Source organism: Anguilla rostrata, chromosome 2 (genome assembly GCF_018555375.3).
Source record: "Anguilla rostrata isolate EN2019 chromosome 2, ASM1855537v3, whole genome shotgun sequence".
In the NCBI taxonomy this organism is placed as follows: Eukaryota; Metazoa; Chordata; class Actinopteri; order Anguilliformes; family Anguillidae; genus Anguilla; species Anguilla rostrata.
This window is the reverse complement of record NC_057934.1, coordinates 66,927,872-66,947,531: the sequence shown is the minus strand read 5'-3', so window position 1 is coordinate 66,947,531 and position 19,660 is coordinate 66,927,872. Positions and strand designations below refer to the sequence as shown.

The 19,660-nt window shown below is 40.4% G+C and overlaps 1 protein-coding gene and 1 long non-coding RNA gene across 2 annotated transcripts in view; one reads left to right on the top strand and one right to left on the bottom strand.

Annotated features, from left to right (window-relative positions):
- Positions 1-19,660, top strand: part of LOC135248998 (uncharacterized) — a 61,276-nt gene that overhangs the window by 24,365 nt on the left and 17,251 nt on the right. The gene's annotated exons all lie outside the window — the stretch shown is intronic.
- The window catches only part of LOC135248991 (uncharacterized), a 127,872-nt gene that overhangs the window by 104,387 nt on the left and 3,825 nt on the right, over positions 1-19,660 (bottom strand). The window contains exons 3-5 of the mRNA XM_064324153.1: positions 5,975-6,051; positions 4,814-5,152; positions 3,447-3,758 (exon numbers count right to left, since the gene is read on the bottom strand). Coding sequence (XP_064180223.1) covers positions 3,447-3,758; positions 4,814-5,152; positions 5,975-6,051 — 728 coding nt within the window. The remainder of the gene's footprint in view (positions 1-3,446; positions 3,759-4,813; positions 5,153-5,974; positions 6,052-19,660) is intronic.

Here is a 19,660-nt window from a genome sequence, read left to right as displayed (position 1 = left end):
GACACAGAGACCTCACAGCAAAGCAATCCGAGGCATAGGTTTTAGCTGCTCTGCACCATGTCTTTGTAACCGAAATCCAAAACATCAGTTGATCAGACTTCAAATATCAGTCATTAAGGCCGTGTCCAAAACAGCCTCCTAACAAGAGGTGTGCTCAGAATATGTACTGGTGACTAAACATAAAATATTTATAAAAATATTCCTCACATTTTTTCAGTTGTACTGCAGAAGTGTCATGAGTAGTGCAAAGTAGCCCTTGCAGTAAAAAGGCTTGCTCTCTCATTGATGGGACCCAAAGATAGCTCTGCTTCTTCCTCTGTGAGGGGTCCTAAAAGTATGGCTTGCTTTCTGAAAAGTACGTACATTCAGCCGAACCCCCAAATAAAGATTTTAACTGCATTTAAAAAAAAAAAAAATAAATAAAAAAAAAAAAGTGTGCTTAGTAGTAGGCAAGGAAGCAGTTTTGGACACAGCCTACGCCTTGCCTGTTCCTATGCCGATTCTTATTTTAATGCCTCTTCAATGCACAGCACAATGAGCACTATATACAAGCTTATTGTAGTTCTGTATCTTTTGACATTTTGTAAAATAGTTCATGATCACATTCCACAATTCGACTGAACTGTTGCCCTGTTATTTTTTTCCCTCATTTTGTTTGTGTTATTTTACGTGTGATACTTTGTTTTGAGCATTACATTTTCTCACATCACTAATTCACATTGTGTCTCCCCAAACTTCAGTTTGAGGTTCCATATCAGGAAATGAAAAGACGTGATGCTCTTTTTGGGGGGAAAAAGGGAAGCCGTCTGTTTTTATTCTGGTAGAACTGTACAGAGCAACCAAAAGTAAATTCACAGGGGATTACTAAAGCATTCTTGATTGCACTGCCATGACAAACTACCAATCAGAAATAAAGCTGGGGCAGAGTCATTAGTTTCTCTCAGAGTTCAGTCACACAGAAAGGAAACGTAAAAATCCTCCATTTCCCCAGAATCTGCAGCGATTTGTTACTATAAGGATTACACACAATCCCGAAGGGGCAATAATCCAACTTCAAATGTTTAAAAATCTTTAGGTAAATCCATTGATCTGCTTTTGTTCAAACCTGCCGAACTTGTTGAACAAGAGATTGTTATCCGCTGCATTGCCTGGACACCTTTTTTGAGAAAGCCTTAAATAAAAAAAATTTAAAATAAACAAACAATTCTAAGCAACATTAAAAACGTGAGACATTACCAACTGACTAGGGCACTGACGCAACAGGAAATAATTACCTTCTTCCATCGTGTCTGAACCCTCTGGATACCTCGCCCCTAAAGGCAGAAGAGAGAAGGTTAAACGTACAGTACACAGTGCCTGCATTGGTCGATGGACCGGTTACTCTATGTAGCCCATTTCCCCACAACAAAAGGCCTGTCATCTCATGTTTCTCACAAGAGTTGCAGGATACCGAAAGTTGGAGAAGATTTCCAAATTCCCAGATGTAAAGTGGAAAACGTTATAATGGAAAATAAAGGACAGATGACAGTGAACTGAAGCCAAATGGAAGCCAAAAATCCCACACCATTCCCATCCTGCTTATAAAATATACATTTTTTAATTACCTATTATTAGATCTATTAAAATCTACCAAGTGCTCTACAGTAGCTCAGGGCTTTACTGGGTTAAATGATGCTGAGGGATTCATCAGGCAATTCTGATGCAAATGTCTCGTAAGCAATTCTCAGATTTTCTGGCAGCCAGATCACCAGTTCTCCCACTTAATCTGGCAGTTTGATTATGGAGTCATACACCACAGCCCCTAACGCTGCACTGTCCCCTGTACGCACCGGTAAAAGATTAAAACATGAAAACACCTCCCTATGGCTGACACACAAGATATCGTGCCACTATTTTGAAAAGGCAACTACAATTAGACATTCAAAGGTAAATCAGTTTCTATGAAGGCCATACAGCCAACAGAAAAAGTTCCGCAAAAGTGATGCAGTCAAAAGAAATGTAGGAAAGAAGTCCCTCCATTCCAGCAGATTTCCAATGGTTTTACAGAATGGATCACAATTTTACTGTATTCCAGTAAATTGCTTATCCACTATATAGCAGGGCTGCCCAATCCTGTTCCTGGAGATCAACTGGCCTGTAGGTTCTAATTTTAACCCCAATTTCACAAATTAGCAGCTCAAAGAAATCTCTAGCTGATGATGTTTTGCTAACATACAGGATAGTAGATCTCCAGGAAGAGGATCAGGCAGCCATGATTTATAGGATATCTTTTTGTCTTTAAATTTATTTGTACTTCACCAGGCTATATTATTTTGCACAATTATACAATTTTGATACATTCATGTCCATCACTGTGACAGCAATGTTTCTGACTAAAGCCAGGTTAAAGTTCAAGAGAGTCTGAGAAACCATTGGAGTATGACTAATAGCTACCGTAAAAACAAAATCATACCCAATATGGGGTGAGTTGACGGCCTTCGGGCCTCTGTAATGAAATGATTTAATAATTATTAGACCCTCACATTATCCAGGTATCTATATACAGTACTGCGCCCATGTCTAAACAGTACTCACATGCGATTACTCCTAATGACTGTTGAAAATACTGGCAGTTTAATAATTCTTCACCGAGCTCCTTTTTTGCTTGGCAAGTGACACTTTTATTAAGGCTTATTTCCATTTCACACCAACTGTGGATCAGAGGAGGAGGACGCGTGTGCATTTGTGCAACCAGTTGACTGCACTGCATTTCGCAGCATTCCAATATGAACAATTCACAAACTTTCCCTAACCTCTGAGCCAAACAGGAAGTGTGTCAGGAAAGGAGGGGGAGCTGAAGAGTTTCCTTTGCTGCTTGGCTGAAGCAGCCCGTGCAGATTCCTGCTGAACGCCATTTCCGTACTCACGCTGAGCGCGCCGTCTGCGCAACAGAGCCAAAATCAGCAGGCCGCACAGCAGAGATCCAATGATGACAGAGACTACCGCAATGGCCGTGCTGCTCTTCTGTGCTGTGCCGTCTCCCCCCACCTTCCCCGGAGCTGTGGAGACACGACGACAACACAACACAAACCCACGCACAGAGCCAGGAACAAGCAGCCTGAGAATGGGGCACTTCTGTTGCCTATCCAAAACGAGAACTGAACAGGTCTATGCATCAACTTACATTACAATCAACGTATCCACCGCAACTGACAGAAGTGGAGAACAGGAGCGTTAGTCGCAGGAATCAAAAAGCCCAATATTATGAATTGAGGCACGGAAGGCCCATTTATAAGCAGTAGGTGTAAAGTTAACCCTACAAACCGACACAAACCCCCCCCCCCCCCCCCAGAGTGAAAAGAGTTCCCTTTGCAGTGTACTTAGACGAAGCGGGGGGGAACAATTAACTTCAAGGCAGCTGAGAGATTGCATCACAGAAAGTGAAACCGATGGAGAAGAAATCTTACCTTTTTCCCGAAATTTAAGGTCAAATTCCGCCTTTCCTTCTTCCACACCATTGTTGTTTAACACTAAGCATCGATACTGAGGAGTGATGGAGGAAGCCCTAAGCGTGAACTTGCTGGATAAGTTCGTGCGTTTGTCCGTGGTCTCCACCACCGTCATTTCTGCACTGCGGGTCCAGTTGGTGCCATGCTGGTCGTACCAGTGGATCATGCCAACCGGGTAACCCCCAGAGGCATTGCAGAATAATGTGACTTCCATTCCCTCCTGAAGGTCCTTCTCTGGAACTGAGCTCATGTCTGGTTTGGAGTAAGTGGCTAGATAGTGAAAAGAACGGTCCATTAACATTTGACATTGCAAACTCAACTGTGTACCTACCGCGTCCACCTGTTAAGTCATTCAGCCTGTTATCAGAAACAGTTAATTATGAACTAGTACCAAGCTTTAAACGGCCATTTAATTTTAACTCTAGCTGAACACAACACAATAATCTCGAGAAGCTCATAAAATCTGACTTATTTCTGGCTTCTTTCGTTATGCTCTCCATGGATCATGGCTATTCACTACAGTTCTTATGAGATCCCCTTATCTCTCTAGCTTTTTTAAAATTCCTTTCAAATGGTTAAGTTTAGGAAACTATTTCCAGGAAATCAAACTTTATAGGTTTGGCTCATTGCCTCAGTAGCATTGGAATGGGGGACTTTGTGGGAATGGGAGAATCAAACATCAACCGAATGATGGATTTGAAAGAGGACTGGCGTTGATAAGGTAGATGTAAATTAAAGTTTGGGGTGTATAATTTTTGTACAAGTTGTAATTCATATAAAGGGAGTTCTTTTTTTATAACTTAAAATTTTACCCCATACATGCACTCAAAATTGCAGCCGGGACAACAGGGAAAGAACCCTCAGAACTTCACTGTGTGCACCACAGGAGAACAAAGGCATTAATGTATGCCTCAAAACAACATTCAAGTGAAAACAATTATTTAATGTGTGAATTTAAATAAGTGACCTGTCACAGACTCATTACATTTTTGCATTTGCTGCAATCAAAGTACTCCAGTTGAATCCATCGACTGTTGTTCTGTAACCTGCTGGGTGGTCAAAATTATTAAACACTGAAATCCAACCACATTGCCCCCTCCACCCATCAGGTATGCTTCCAAACAAGTAATTGGGTCAGACAGATTGGACCTGGGTCAGAGACATGGCCACAGCTCAGTCTCGACTCAAAAGGCAATATTAACACCCAAGGGCCCTGGAGGTTTTAAAGAAGGTGCACATGGAGGTTCTAAAGTCTGTTTCCCCTTTTCATTTCTCATCATATGAAATATAAAAATGTACATCACTATTATATTTTATATACCCACCTGTGACAGAAAGGCTTACAACTGCTTTGGCTTCACCGCTGTCAGTTGCAACTTCGCATTCATATTTCCCTTCATCTGTCCTCACTGTGTTTCTCACCAGAAAGGACACGTCTATGTTGCTGCCAGACATCTGTAACTGCTTAAAGGAGAATCGTGGATCTTCCGGCTCTTTAACTTTGTCTTTTATAAACATTATTAAAGGACGCTTCTCTCCTGGCCGCCTCCATGTTGCCGATGTGACCTTCACGCTTTCCCCACCAGAATTCAGAAAGCATTTCAGTAAAGAGTCCTTGCCATGGACCCCATGGTTTTCATCCTGGCAATCCAGGGAGACCAACTCTGCACAAATAAACAAGGCAACATCAGAAAACATGGAGGGGAGAAAAAAAAAAAATAAAAAAAAAAAACCACGGCAGACAAACCGCACAGGACAAAAACACGAGTGAAAGCAATTCAACAAGTTAGATGAGTTTAAAAAATAGTTTAATTATTCATCTATGAGCGAAGCCAATCTATGACTGAAACCGCGTCCAAACAATGAACGGTGATACGTGAGACATGAGCCTGAACACGACCAGTTCGTGAGCTTGAAATAGAGGAGGAAATTTTACCTTGAAGCTTTTCATTTTGATTAATTCATAAACATGCCAATACATAGCAAATAATCCCAGAAGTCAGTACAATAATACACTTTACCTAAGAAGCAAATCACAACAGCTTTTTGAGTGGAGTTTGTAAGCACACTTGACAAAATCTGTGCTTTTCAATAAGCATCTGGGCAGATCATGTTAAGTAATGTTTACGTTGACAATATGCTCTGACTTGGGGCAAAAATAATTAGTAGTAAATAGTTACATTTTTAAACAAGTTCAAATACTCTGCATATAAGCAAATACTTCATAATTGTGTTATGTACACAGAAGTAATGCTAATACAAAATTAATTTGGGAATGATTAGCTCTTCGTTTTAGTATTTATTCAGAAAATTAACCGCTTCATTGTTACTGACAATAAAATGATCCGTCTCCCACGGACTCCAGTTCACAGTTCAAAAACAAATGAAACTGTTCAAAGAATCTCTGAAATTCATGCATTCACTTTCAATTTAACAGGGTTTTTTTTTTTTTTTTTTTGTGATTATTGGCAAAATAACCAACTTACTTTTAGCAGACACTGCACACATGAATTCAGCATACAATACTACAGACAGGATCCAGATGACAGATGCCATTTTTCTCCTTTAATGCAAGACGAAAAGGAAAAACAAGTTATGGTATAACTGAGTAGTATTAACATTGCCATTGACTGAAAAGCACGTTGAATTTTTTTTTTTTTTTTTACTCCATATTTGTATAGCTAGCAGTGAAAAGAAATGTAATAACAAATAATTGGATGAAACTACTTCAGGACTTGAATGAATTATTTAACAGATTTAGGTTAAATTCATGACCGTCAATAACATGAGTAATCTGTAAATAAACTTTGTTTAGCCCACACTGTGAACCCAGATTGTCTTTATATAAACAATTAAGTGGCCATTACATTTTCTTTACTTATTCTTCTAAAACATGTTTTAGAGGAAATCATTCCCATTACTAAATCAAATTAAATGGTTTGCAGTATCCATGGCTAAATATTCAGTGCAATAATGATGTTAGGCCGAGATTCCTCCGTATTACAGTAGTTCCTGCAGGGCGAGAAACCTGAACATGAGATTCTGCCAAACAGTAGGCATTGGCTTCTGATTGGTGTGAGGAGTTGCGCAACCTCAACACAGGGTAAATGTTGATTTATGAACATTATTTTGCTGTTGTTATACAGCATGTTGCTGTTGATTTACAATATGTTTTGTGAGAATCTTTTATGGGTAATGAAATATTACAGCAATCCTAAAATACATCCCAGTCAGCAAGAAAACTTTCACTTTTCCTTGTAGCCTACGTTACGTTTTAAGCTGAACGCCTAGATGGAGCTTCACCATAGACTGTATAAAAATAAATAAAAGGCTGCCGTCGGCCTCTGTCCAACACACAACAATCACACGTGTGCGATTCAGAAGTTCAGATAAAGAGCACCAACTAAAATACAGAAAATTACGTTCATGCCAGATATCTCGTTAGAATCTCTAAGTTATTAAAACAGAAACGATCAATTCATAATCATATTTCGAAGATATGGCTAGCAAGTTGAAGTAAAAAAGAAGTTTGTTCATTAAGAAAACAAATAGAAAATTCGATATTTCCCTTACCTTAATGCAAGTGAATTTATTTACTTACAGCCAAGTCATTTCCGTGTTGCTGTGCAAAACGAACTGCTTGTTCGTGGCTTAGTTACTTTCGGTTTCATGTTAGTCAAATCTTCCTGGCTCTACTAATCGGGACTCGTTCAGCACTGTTACGGCCGGCTCAAAGGGCCGCAACAAACAAAGTCCAGATCACCAAAAACCAGACAGAAATTGATCTAAAAACACAACCGCAGACATTTATTAATCTAAAACACAAACTAAAACAAACAAAAACCCCACAAGGTTCACAAAATAAGAGTCTTCACAAAAACCTACCAAACGCAAACCACACCAAAAAAAAAAAACCCCCCCAAGGAAGATCTCCCCAGCCTCATACTGCAGGACTTATATTAGGCCACAGGCAGGTGGAGGCAATCAAGCAATTAAGCAATTAGGTATTACCTCCACCTGCACTACCCAGGCAAGCAGAGGCTGGGGACGTAACAAGCACGTCCATATTTTTTACCAGCACATGATTTAATTACATAGTTTAGTATTAAATGCAATTCATCTTTGGATCATATATTGATTAATGTATATATAATAATTGAAGCCATTGTGACATATTATGAAATGACTATAGCTGCTGTGTTTTGTCTGATTGTATTTGTATGCCTTCTTACTCCTAGCACGTTTCCAGTCCACCTGGATTATTGTTCAACTGACAGACATAGTGCTTGTGTGTGTGCGTTCGTGCTTGTGTATGTGTGTGTTTGTCACACTGTCTACATATGGCCTGTACTATCAGAGTGGATCTGCTGCAGCTGGTCTGGCACCTGCTCCCACCAGCACTGTAATCAATCCCTGTGCTGTCCTGCCTGTGATCACTCCCTGTGCTGCCCTGCCTGTGTTCACTCCCTGTGCCATCCTGCCTGCTTTAGCTGATCCTCTGGCTCAATCCCCACAGAGACATAAGACTAGAGGCTATATTTTAACGATCTAAGCGCACGGTCTAAAGCGCATGGCGCAAATGCATTTAGGGCGTGTCCAAATCCACTTTTGCTAGTTTAACGGTGGATAATCTGAGCGCAAAGTAAAGGCGCATGGTTCAAAGGGGGTGTCCTTAGTCTCTTAATTAATCATAGGTGTGTTTTGGGCGTAACATGAAATAAACCCATCAGTGTCATCTCCCACTCCCTTTAAAAGCCAGGTGCGCTTGCACCTTGGCGGATTGCTATTATAATGGTGGGTTTGCCAAGTAGTGGGAAAGAACGCTTCTCTGCAGAGGAAACGGATCGGTTCGATTAGCTAATTCTGATAAATATTATGACTAACCATTATGACATGTATTTTATTTTATTTTTTTAATATCGCGCGTTGTGCACCCGCCTATGTAGTCGCACATTACTATCTTAATAATGTGCCCTTAAAATAACAGTAAAATACTGCGCCATTGACTTAAAACCAGGTTTTTGCTGGTCAATCCCGCAATCGCTTTCCGCTGCCTCAAGATAGCAATGCGCCTGACCACACCTCATTTTAAGACCAACACGCCCATGGGCGCAAGTACATTTGCTATTTAAACAACGTGGGCGCCTGGACGGGAAAATGACATCTGCGTCGGTCTGAAACTAGCAAAGACACTTCCGTTGCGCTTGGCGCCGCTTTGCGCCGGGTGTAAGATAGAGCCCTAGATCCAGAAAGCTCTCTCATACATGCAGTAAAGTAGGCAGTATACTTCGTACGAAGTAGAACTTTTTGAGCAAAACGAAGCAATCAGAACGACTGACGAACAAAAAGACGCGGTGTTGTGTGTTCGTACGGTGCAGTGTGCGACGGCCTCCAGGGAGAACTTTTAGAAAAGTTCTTTCTTGCATTTCATTACATTACATTACATTATAGGCATTTAGCAGACGCTCTTATCCAGAGCGACGTACAACAAGTGCATAGGTTTCATGATGTAGAGGCGCAAAAGAAACACTAGAGTGAAGTAAGGATCGTAGTGCCAGAAGTGACCACATCGATCAGGACTCCAACCCTGTAGAGTAAGCTTGTTCAGCAAGCAAGAATCCTACCAAGTACAAACTAGCACTGGAATCACACCTAATCATACAAAAACAATCCTGCCAGATACACTAACATAATCAAATTATCCTAGCTAGGTACAATGAGCTGAACTATAGGCTAGGGAGGGGTGGGGAGAGGTGCAGCCTGAAGAGATGAGTCTTCAGTCTGCGTTTGAAAGTGGTGAGATTCTCTGCTGTTCTGACCATCACGGGGAGGTCATTCCACCAGCGAGGGGCCAGGACAGACAGCAGACGGGAGCGGGAAGTGCAGACGCGAAGAGGGGGAGGTGCCAAGCGTCCAGAGGTGGCAGAACGGAGAGGTCTGGCTGGTGTGTAGGGTCTGATGATCCTCTGAATGTACCCTGGTGCTGACCCCTTAGCTGCCTGGTATGCAAGCACCAAGGACTTAAATTTGATGTGAGCCATAACAGGCAGCCAGTGGAGGTCAGTGAGCAGGGGGGTGACATGGGAATGTCTGGGGAGGTTGTAGACCAGACGCGCTGCAGCATTCTGGATGAGCTGCAGGGGTCTGATGGCGGATGCTGGCAGACCAGCCAGTAGCGAGTTGCAGTAGTCCAAGCGGGACAGGACCATCGCTTGAACCAGGAGCTGGGTTGCGTAGGTGGTGAGGAAGGGGCGGATTCTCCGGATGTTGTACAGGAAGAACCTGCACGTTCGACTCACCGCCGTGATGTTCTGGGAGAGGGACAGTCTGTTGTCCATCACCACTCCAAGGTTTTTTGCGGTGGGTGATGATGACACCACAGTGTCCCCCAGAAGTTCCTTCTCAGAAGCCGCCCCTCTGTGTCCTCAGATGACCACGCAGTGGGTGGCTTGAGGCAAAAATGATTTGTGTGACTATTTTCCATGAGCTCCTCTACTGCAATCTGTCCTAACCTTATGGCTCGACTAGCCAGTCTCACTGATTTTTTCCTATTTTCTCTGGTTTTTTGTTCTCATATTTCCAAGTATACATAAGATACAGAAAGATAAGATGCATTGGAGAACCGTTAAAGTTTTGTCCACATTAAAATAGCTCTGTCTCCTAAAAAAACTATCGGCGCTGTTGAAGTTTGCTGTATTTTGACTGAGCACACTGGGTGAACATCGGTAGGTCATCTATCTCCACCCCAAAGTGTTTCTACCTTCTCAACTGATTCCCCTCTGATGGTTGCGGGTGGATAAGCAGTGGTGCCTTGTTTAATACGATGTCTTTTGTTTTTGGCTGGACCGCAACAGTTGGGCCAGCCCTACAAACATGAATATCTGTGACTGAGGGAGTGACTGAGTGATGAAGCTACACCATTGGTCAGCCGAGTTATGACGTCACACCGTTGGTCGCCTGGTCCGGCCATATACTAGGTTTTAACCTGCTCTTGTTTGAGATTGATTTCTAAATCACACCAGTCAGTAAAAAAACCAGTACCCCCCCTTTCAAAGGCCTGAATTCACCCCTGGGATTGGTTAAGAAGCCCAACAATGACGAATACATTTCATTTAATAGAGAAATATCTGAATTCATTGCCCTTAACATGAATTCTGTCTCATCCATCCAAATTGTATGGGAAGCCTTCAAAGCTACCTGTAGAGGCTGGATTATAAACATATAAATTATTCAACTGCAAAAAAAGGAGAACATGTTAGAGAATAAAAAATAATTTAATGGTGGAACTTAAGACTCCAGAAACACAATATGTGCAGGACCCAAATGACCCCAACTAACCCCTGACTCGGGTCTGTTTCCAACCTCTCCAGCGCAACTGATTCTGCAAATGACTTTGTGTACTTACATTAGTTATTCTTCAAATAAATTAATTAATTAATAAATAATTGGTTTTGCAGAAGGGACAGTAGTGCCCTCTTTCGTCGATCAGGGTCCGGTGGGCCTCATTCAAGGCTGCCTCACTTCTAGCAATACGAGGAGGCTCTTTCACCTGACGTCAAGAGGCCAGCTCCCTTCAGCATCCAGCAGGAACAATATCGCTGGAGGTTCACTCGCTAAAGCTGGTTTCAGGCCAGTATGTATGCAGTGGATTAAGGCACTTTACAATGATCCAATCGCCTTTAAACTATGTTACAGCTAAAATGTCCCCCTTTCACCTTTTCAGGTCCACACGAGAGGATTTTATTTTAGCACTAGAAGCTCTTGCTTGTGCTATAATATCTAATGAAGAAATAATGGCTATTAATATGTGTGGACATGATTGAAAGCCAGTCTTTATGCTGATGATATTTTATTAGCATTGTCAATACCAGCTAGCTCGATATTGCAACGTGGTGAAGACTTATGGCTGTTTAAATACTGAAAATTAAATTCCATTGCTACAGTGCCACCAACTGGCCAATAAGAGCATTCCATTCAAGCAGGGTTTCAAATCAAGAGAACCTGCCTGCAGCAAGCTGGGGAATCTCCACCAGGAGAATCTCCATGGAGAGAACCGGAAGCACGTGTTCTCCACGTAGAGGACCCAATGAAAAAAAGCGAAGAACCGGAATTTGCGTAACCTCCATACCCCGAATCTGCCAGGACCATCTCCACCATCGATCTCCACAAAGATAACAGGAAGCACGTGATCTCCGTGTGACGGAGCCAATGAAAAATGTGGAAGGACACGGAAATTGCGTAACCTGCACACCACGATTTCAAGTCACCTGACCTCCTTTATTTAGGAAACGAGTTGGTTTGTAAGACGTTACCACTTGTATATCGAGTCGTTTTAATTAACGGACGATAAGTCTCTGGTTAAAATGCAGCACTTTGCTACGTTAAGATAACACGCTTAGTGCTCCGTACTAGGCTAATAATAAGCCGGGCGTAATGCTGGCTTCATGGGGTTTAATGTATAAATTATATATAACGCATATCTTAGTGTTTATTTAAATGTACATGTATTTACTGTAACCTTACAGTAGGCCTATAATTAGTTTTAGAAGTGTCTCGGTATGCTGCGAGTACGATACCCTCGCATCTACCATACGACGTTTACTTTAAACGACAGTTGTCATCTCTTCTCTGGAGACACTCACACCTGTTCATGTGCATTTACGATATGTCAGTCTGGAGTTTCTCATGGAATACAACTGATAACTTCTAATGATTGATCAGTTAATGAGAATTTAATTATTCATGTCTGATGAGAATATTTTTGATTAAACTCATTTTAATCTTACCGAAGTTTCTCGAGTGTAAACCTCACTCCTGGATTAGACGCACCAACGCTAATTGAATATACGCCTTCTTGTAGTCGAGAAGCAGAACGCTTGACCACAATCCCAAATGTAGTTGTACACCAAAGAATCATAATTCCTCAAATTATGCGGCAATAAGATGTCAAATTTGAATAGGCTTAATAAAATGAGGCAAAAACCATTTCTTATTGATCATTATTTAATAAAACAAAAAGAATTAAACAAAATAAATACAATCACATGTCTTCAGCCTTTATTTGTGAATTTAATTCCACTGGCAATAGCACATTCTGCCTGATAGCGGCTGAAGCCCTCACACTTCTCCAAAATTCTGATGATGACCTGATGATGAAAACAGAAAAAACAAGTCATTAGTCCCCTTCACACATCACACATTGTTTATCATGAAACCAATACCTGTCAGCAATAACTGCATTCACATCTTACCTCTAGTAGTAGGACATCAAAGAGGTAAGTCCATCATATTAAATTCAGCCCCATCAATTTGTTTTTGCACACCGGTAGCAGATGCAATCTGCTTCATGAGCTTGACAGTCTAAAGATTTAACAAATTTACATACTTAAACAATTTGACATAACTTATTTTGTATTGCACTTTTCAAAGGCCCGGTTACAAGTGCTTTACATGTATATAATATTATAGACAATAGTTAAACTCTAGTTAAGAACAGATTAAAACAAATGTCGGATTAATTTACCTGGTCAAAATTAAGCATAGTCGGCTTCAAACTCTGTTAGAAATTCAGGGATGCCGCAGGGTTCTCCCACAGGTACATCCTGCTGGACTTCTTACTGCCCGCTTTTAACTGCTCATGCAAGTTCTGGAATTGAAGTGAGAATAATCAAAATCAAAACACTTTATAACAATGTACGAGGAACTTCCTTTGATACGAAGCAGTGGCATGCCAATACAAGTTTAACAGTTCATTCTTCAATCATTGTACATTACATACAGTATAGGGGATACAAGACATGCATTGGACAGAGACTATACAGACTTGACAGTGCAAAAAGAAATAGTCAGAAATTGGTAGGGTGGTCTATGTCCATGACACGGTTGTATAGAGGTAACCAGGGTCAGAGAATATTAATCCATTGTTCCAGGGGCAATAGCATTACCAGGAAAAATGGAAACAAAGTCTACTGACATGCATATACACTTGTGTGTATATATTTAGTGTATCAAGTGCAGATATCTGATGTAAACATGGTCCGAATGCTCTTAATTATTAAATTGTATTTTTTACGCAACAGGTCATGCTTAAGAATAGGAATCACCTTTATTTCATCTGTGGATAACAGACCCTGGACGCCATGCATGTCCAGCAATTCAATTGTTCTGAAAAAGAGAACATTGACCCTTGTTGTTCCAATATAAAACATCCTTATACAATACAAAACCACCAAGCCATGCCACAGACAGACACACACACACACACACACACACAATCCCTGTGCAAGCTTTGAATGGCATATATGTATGTACACATGTTCACCTATTGCAGGTGTTGCTAGTGTCACATCCACAACAGAATGTCTCAGCCCTCAAATGAGGATGGGATAGACCGGCACAGTCTGTGTGGCGCCACCCTTTACATTTGCAGCATTGCCCCCATTCAATGGTCTGCACGTCTGGATACAGCAGCCTGACAAAACAAAAACAGTTACAACATTTACACGCAGGCTTGAACAGGAAGAACTAAAAGGAGACTAAAAAGGAGCGGTTTGCATGTTTGTACCCTGTGAACAAAATGGGATCATTTTTGACATTGGCAGCAAGGCCTTTGGTGGAATGGGCCACAAAGTCATCGGTGAGGGGATGGGCAGAGACACTGGTGAAGGAGGGGGCAAAAAGAGATGGGTGGAGCAGCAGTTGTGGTGGGGGCCACAGAGGTCTTGGTGATTTGCTCTGAGAGTGAGGGAGGAAGGTATCTACTCTGAGAAGAGAATAGTCAATAGCCAGCACCTCTTGTTATCATTATAATTAGCAGTTTGAGATTCTGTCACTAGAAATAATCCTTTTAAAAACAGACTATATATATTGGAATTATTGGCAGCATGTAAAACTCGTTACTATGGGTTGCAATTTAAGTGCATAAAGATGGCAGAGACTGTACAAAAAGGCTATTTTGTTGGTTAATAAAAGCATACCCACCTCGTCCCTGTGTCTACTGAGCACTGATAAGCACAAACTTTGAGATCGCTTGCCATACAGTCCTTCTGGCTTGACTTTGCTGAAATGGCAGCCAACAGAGACATACAGTTAGAAAATTATGTTTGTAATCCATTGATAACTAGCATTGTTTATCTCTACAAATTAGCTTGAGACCCTTCTCACACTTACAGTATGAGACCACGTAAGAATTCTGACCTTGCCAGAATGGAGTATTGGCGTGATGGGAGCATTGGGGGTAATTATCAATGGCAGAGTTGTTGCTCATTTACCATCTCACATTGTACCCACATGATTGACAAGGCATAACATTTCACATCCTTTCTAAACTAAATGCTCAAGAGTTGTTATGCCTTGTGGTCAGGGCTACACTGGCTTTGGAATCCCAATTAATACCTGCATTTAGTAGCATTTACACAGAACACTGACCTGACCGACTTCTGTAGACTTCCGTTTTTTCAGTCTGAAGACAGGCACATGATGACCTTCCAGGACAGCTTTGGACTCCTCTGTCCAGTGGGCAAAAAGTTTGCCATAGCTTGAGAATGAACAAGGAAAAAAGTTCCAATACTGTGTACATCTCCCATGTCACGTAACGGGTAGGGGGGACCCAAACGCAGAGGGGAAAAAACACAAACTCAAAAAGGGAAAATTAACAAAGACTTTACTTGCATGACAGGGGGAAAAAACAAAAAAAACAGAAACCAAAGGCCACGCAGGGCACATACTCAAAAAACACAAAACAGAAAACTCAATTCAAAACACACACAGAGCAAAACACAGGTAGGACAGAAACCAGGCAGGAACTAACAGGCAGAAACAGTCACACACACAAGCAGGCAGATACATGCAAGTCAAACAAACACAAGGAACCAGCACCCGAGTCAAGGGAACAAAGAACTTAAATAGACAGGGGTAACAGACACAGTGAACCAAAACATCAACCAGAAAGGAGGATACAGACACAGGTGGGAACAATGATAGAATAACGAGACAATACAATTAACAGGGGGGAGCAGGACACAACAGAAGTGCCGCCATCTGGCGGCCCAACAAGGGAAACACAGACAGGAAAACACAGAACCATGACATCCCATCCTTAATGTAGATTTATGAAGACACAAGTAAATCATACCTGTCCAGTTGAAAGTTCTCCATTAGAAGGAGGCACCACCATTTTCGTAAAGAGGGGGCACATCAAACTAAAAAAAAAGAAAGAAAAATGAGTAATGGAAATTGAAATACGTAATATGCCACCTTTGAAAATGGCTTGACAGATGGTGATACCTGTAGTATTAATTTAATCACAAATCAAAAAGTTACTTATTATGGCGTAATCAAAAGGGGCATCCAGTGCCACGTACAAGGCAGACTGCAAATGAAACATTTTTGAATTTTAATGAGGTTTTTTTTAATGACTGAATCTAAAAATTCAAACGATAGAATGCATCTCACCATCAACATGAAGATTCCACAGTCACATCCAAAGTCTTGAGTTGGAAACCCCTGGAATATTACAAGGGAAAATAAGATTGTATTTCTTTCATGAAAACCACCTTTACACCACTAATAATGACAATATGTTCATACATCAAATAATACCTCCAAGTCAAAGCCAGTTTGTTCCAACCAGTCCCCTGGGCTTATACTCTTAGCAAGATCCCTGTTGATTTAAGAAGCACAAAGTAATGTTAAATACACAGGATTCTAGGCATCACCGTAAGCATTAAAAAAATGTTGAGAAAGCTATCTTACAAAATTTTGGCAATGATTCAGCATACTAAGGTTGACAATTTCAAACCAGAGTGTCCGGCTAATTTCCAGGGGACCATAGTGTCATCCAGGATTCTAGGTTTCCTTTCAATCAGCTGCCAATTAAGGCCCTAAGAACAGTTTGTGTGGATTCTTAAGGCAATCAGTGACTTAAGTTAACCACTAATGCCAAGAACACTCAAATAAACAGCAGACACTGCAGCCCTCCAGGACTGGAGTTTGACACCTGAGATTTAAACGGAGTTCTCTCAAAATAACAAAAGGTTGGCACAGCAACAACTTATGAAATTGCCAATATTATACTTCGTACTGATTGTTTTTAAGATCCTCAATGATTTGTTTGTTGTCCAATCTAATCCAAAAAAGGCTGCTGTGGGTGCAGGTTTTTGTTTCAGCTCTAAGACAGCTGATTCTTCTCATTAACTAATCATGGTCTTCAATCAGGCCCTTGGTAAGTACACCCTGCTTTAAGTGAAAGGGTCTTGGCACAACCTTACAACTTATCGAGAACCCCTGACAGCATACTTCACACACAGGCCATAAGAACATAGCCTTGTTAATATGAACAGAGTAAATGCGCATTCACATGCTCATAGCGGGTCAACAGGTTTCCTATTTTATTCAAGTCAAATGGTCAAGTTGGTGAAACATTTGCACACTGAGAAATGTCACCGTCTGGGAAACAGGCACTTCCAACAAACATGTGAATGCACTACAGCTCTGGAAGAAAATGGAGACAACCACACATATTGATTGTTCAACTCTTCCTAAGCGAAGACAGAAGAGTTTTTTATTATTAATTTATCAGTATAAACTTTTAATTTGCATTATTCAATGCATTACATTTGATGTACTATATTTAATATTTTGACTAGTTCTCATCTGAAAATAAATGTTCTGAATGACATTTATTTAGAATTAAAATCAAATGGTCACTCTGGAGTTTTAGCAAGCATTACATTCAAAATGCGAAGCGATTATTTGAAACAGCAAGCAATCACAGGTTACAAAAAAAATAATAAAATAAATTTGGCAAAGTAGCCACAGCAGCAGTCCTCGTGGATGCAGAAAATTGCACTACAAGTGACATTTGTAATAGTACTTACACACAACTGGAAGTGCCCAGGTGTCCACAGAGGGAAGAGAAGTGCATCCTTCCACTGAGCATCGCTCTGATATGGGTGAAATATACAGTATACAACAGTCTGACCAAAGTTCTGAAAACGACGTATCAGAATCACTTTTATGGAAGTAAAGGATGGAATGCTTACAGGAAGGCTTATCACTGGATCACAGTTGCTTGGAGGCAGCCAAGTTGGGGTGACATACAAATCCTCAATGTAAATGCTCTTCCCCTAAAAAGTGGTACATGCAAACTTTGAAACACCATAACAGAAACTAAAAAGGGAAAATAATTCAGATTCAGTAGCACATGCTGTACCTTTGACTGAGCGATTTTCTCTATCAGCTCAAAAGCAGCCATTACCCACCTGAAAAGTAAATAGACTAATGTTAATGACCACTTCTTCGAACTGCAAATATGCCATTTGTTTCATCCACACACACACACATTAAATGTGAAGTCTTTGTAATGTCTCTTGAAATATTGAAGTATACGGGTCTTCTCACATAAAGGGCAGTGATAATGAGCCTCAGTCCTGCATGGCAACCTGCATCGGCAGATGTATTTGTCTAAAAGATAGAAACAGGATTAATGCTTAATGGCAATGATACATGGCATCCATTGTCACGTTGATACATTTTCTCCAATTTAAAAACGATTGCCTTAATTCCAATGAAAACAAAACAAAAAGGGGTAGGAAGCAAAGTATAAAGATATATGCATAAGTCTATGACAAACTGTTTTCTAGAGCATATTCACAATTTATCCACCCAGATATAACTTTTGTACAATGTTGTACAATATAACAATGTTGTACATTTTAAACTTTCTAATACAATTCCAGTTGTACAAAAGTTGTAGTCATCTGAATGCTACCTTTTCAGCATACAAAGGAGAGCAGAATTGGTGTCATTTCAAATAGATAGGAATATGGGTTTAAAAGCATTTTTTGCATGGGCTTCCACATGCCTCTGAATATTTGCCTTCTTCGATGGTTTGAAGGTTGGGCACAGTGGGCAGTGGAATAAACGCTGGCAGCACGCGTTGCATTCTTTCATTGATGGCGGCGAGCCAGCTTTCCAGATGGATATATGCATCTAAAACATACAGATTTAAATGTTATTTCCAGTAACATTTGTGTGTTCCAAATTGCAATTAAAGGACAGTGGTCATGATTTCACTTCATAGCAAAGGGTTACTAATTTGTTTAGATAGTAAAAATACACTTTCTAGCTTTTAAATTTGGATTAAAAGCACTAATTCCTAACCAGAGGTATATGCACCCCCCAACGACTACATATGACAATCAAAGATATTGGGAAACTATTGCAGAATAAATGTCAGGATATTGCTTCCAACTAGTGTATCGCCAAACAATGGCACTGTGGTGCAACAAACAAATAGCCAATGTAAACAAAGAAAACGGTTTAAGGAAACATGATTTTGGCATCATAAATGGATTACCACTTATAAGGGCGTTAAAGGTTTTCGGGGGAAAGGCTGTAAAATCCATATACAGAACATCTAGTTAACCTTATGATAGTCTTTAACATGTCATATATTCGCCCTCATTCAATAATAATTTGCGCAAGCGACGCCGAGTAGCAACGACCAAGGCTAACAAAGTTTATACAGACAGTATCCCCTCACCAAACCATTACAATAGCTTCCTTGTTAATATTTTATATTTTAATTATTGACAGTAATAAAACACTGATACATCTCGGCTTTAGCTTCGTATGTTCAAGAAACCTACCTCCATCAATTTCGCTTTAAAAAGTTCCGTTGTTCACACCGTTCTCTTCTCGTCGCAGAACTGAAAGAACTTGACTCCAGCGAACTGCTTTGAATGTGTGAGTAACTTGGCATTTGTGTACATGTGTTGAAAACATGTTTATCCTGACATCAAACCAATCGCATTCTAGCGAATCTGATTCACTAGGCTAAATGCGTTATAGTGGGCATGCGTAGGTGAACATACCCAAACGGCATTTTACTAGGTAGGTCTATTCCCACTGTGCCACGTGGGGGTAGGCTTGCCGTTTCGTTGCTTATTAACGTTTGTGAGTAATCCACGCAAGTCAAACATGAGCTGACTTGAAACAGGAGATAAATGATCTATCCGGTTTGTGTTTTGGTTTAATGTGTACAAACATCAAAGAACAAACAAAAAACACAACCTATCCTTAAATGAAAAAAGTATATATATATATATATATATATATATATATATATATATATATATATATATATTTATATATATATATATATATTTTTA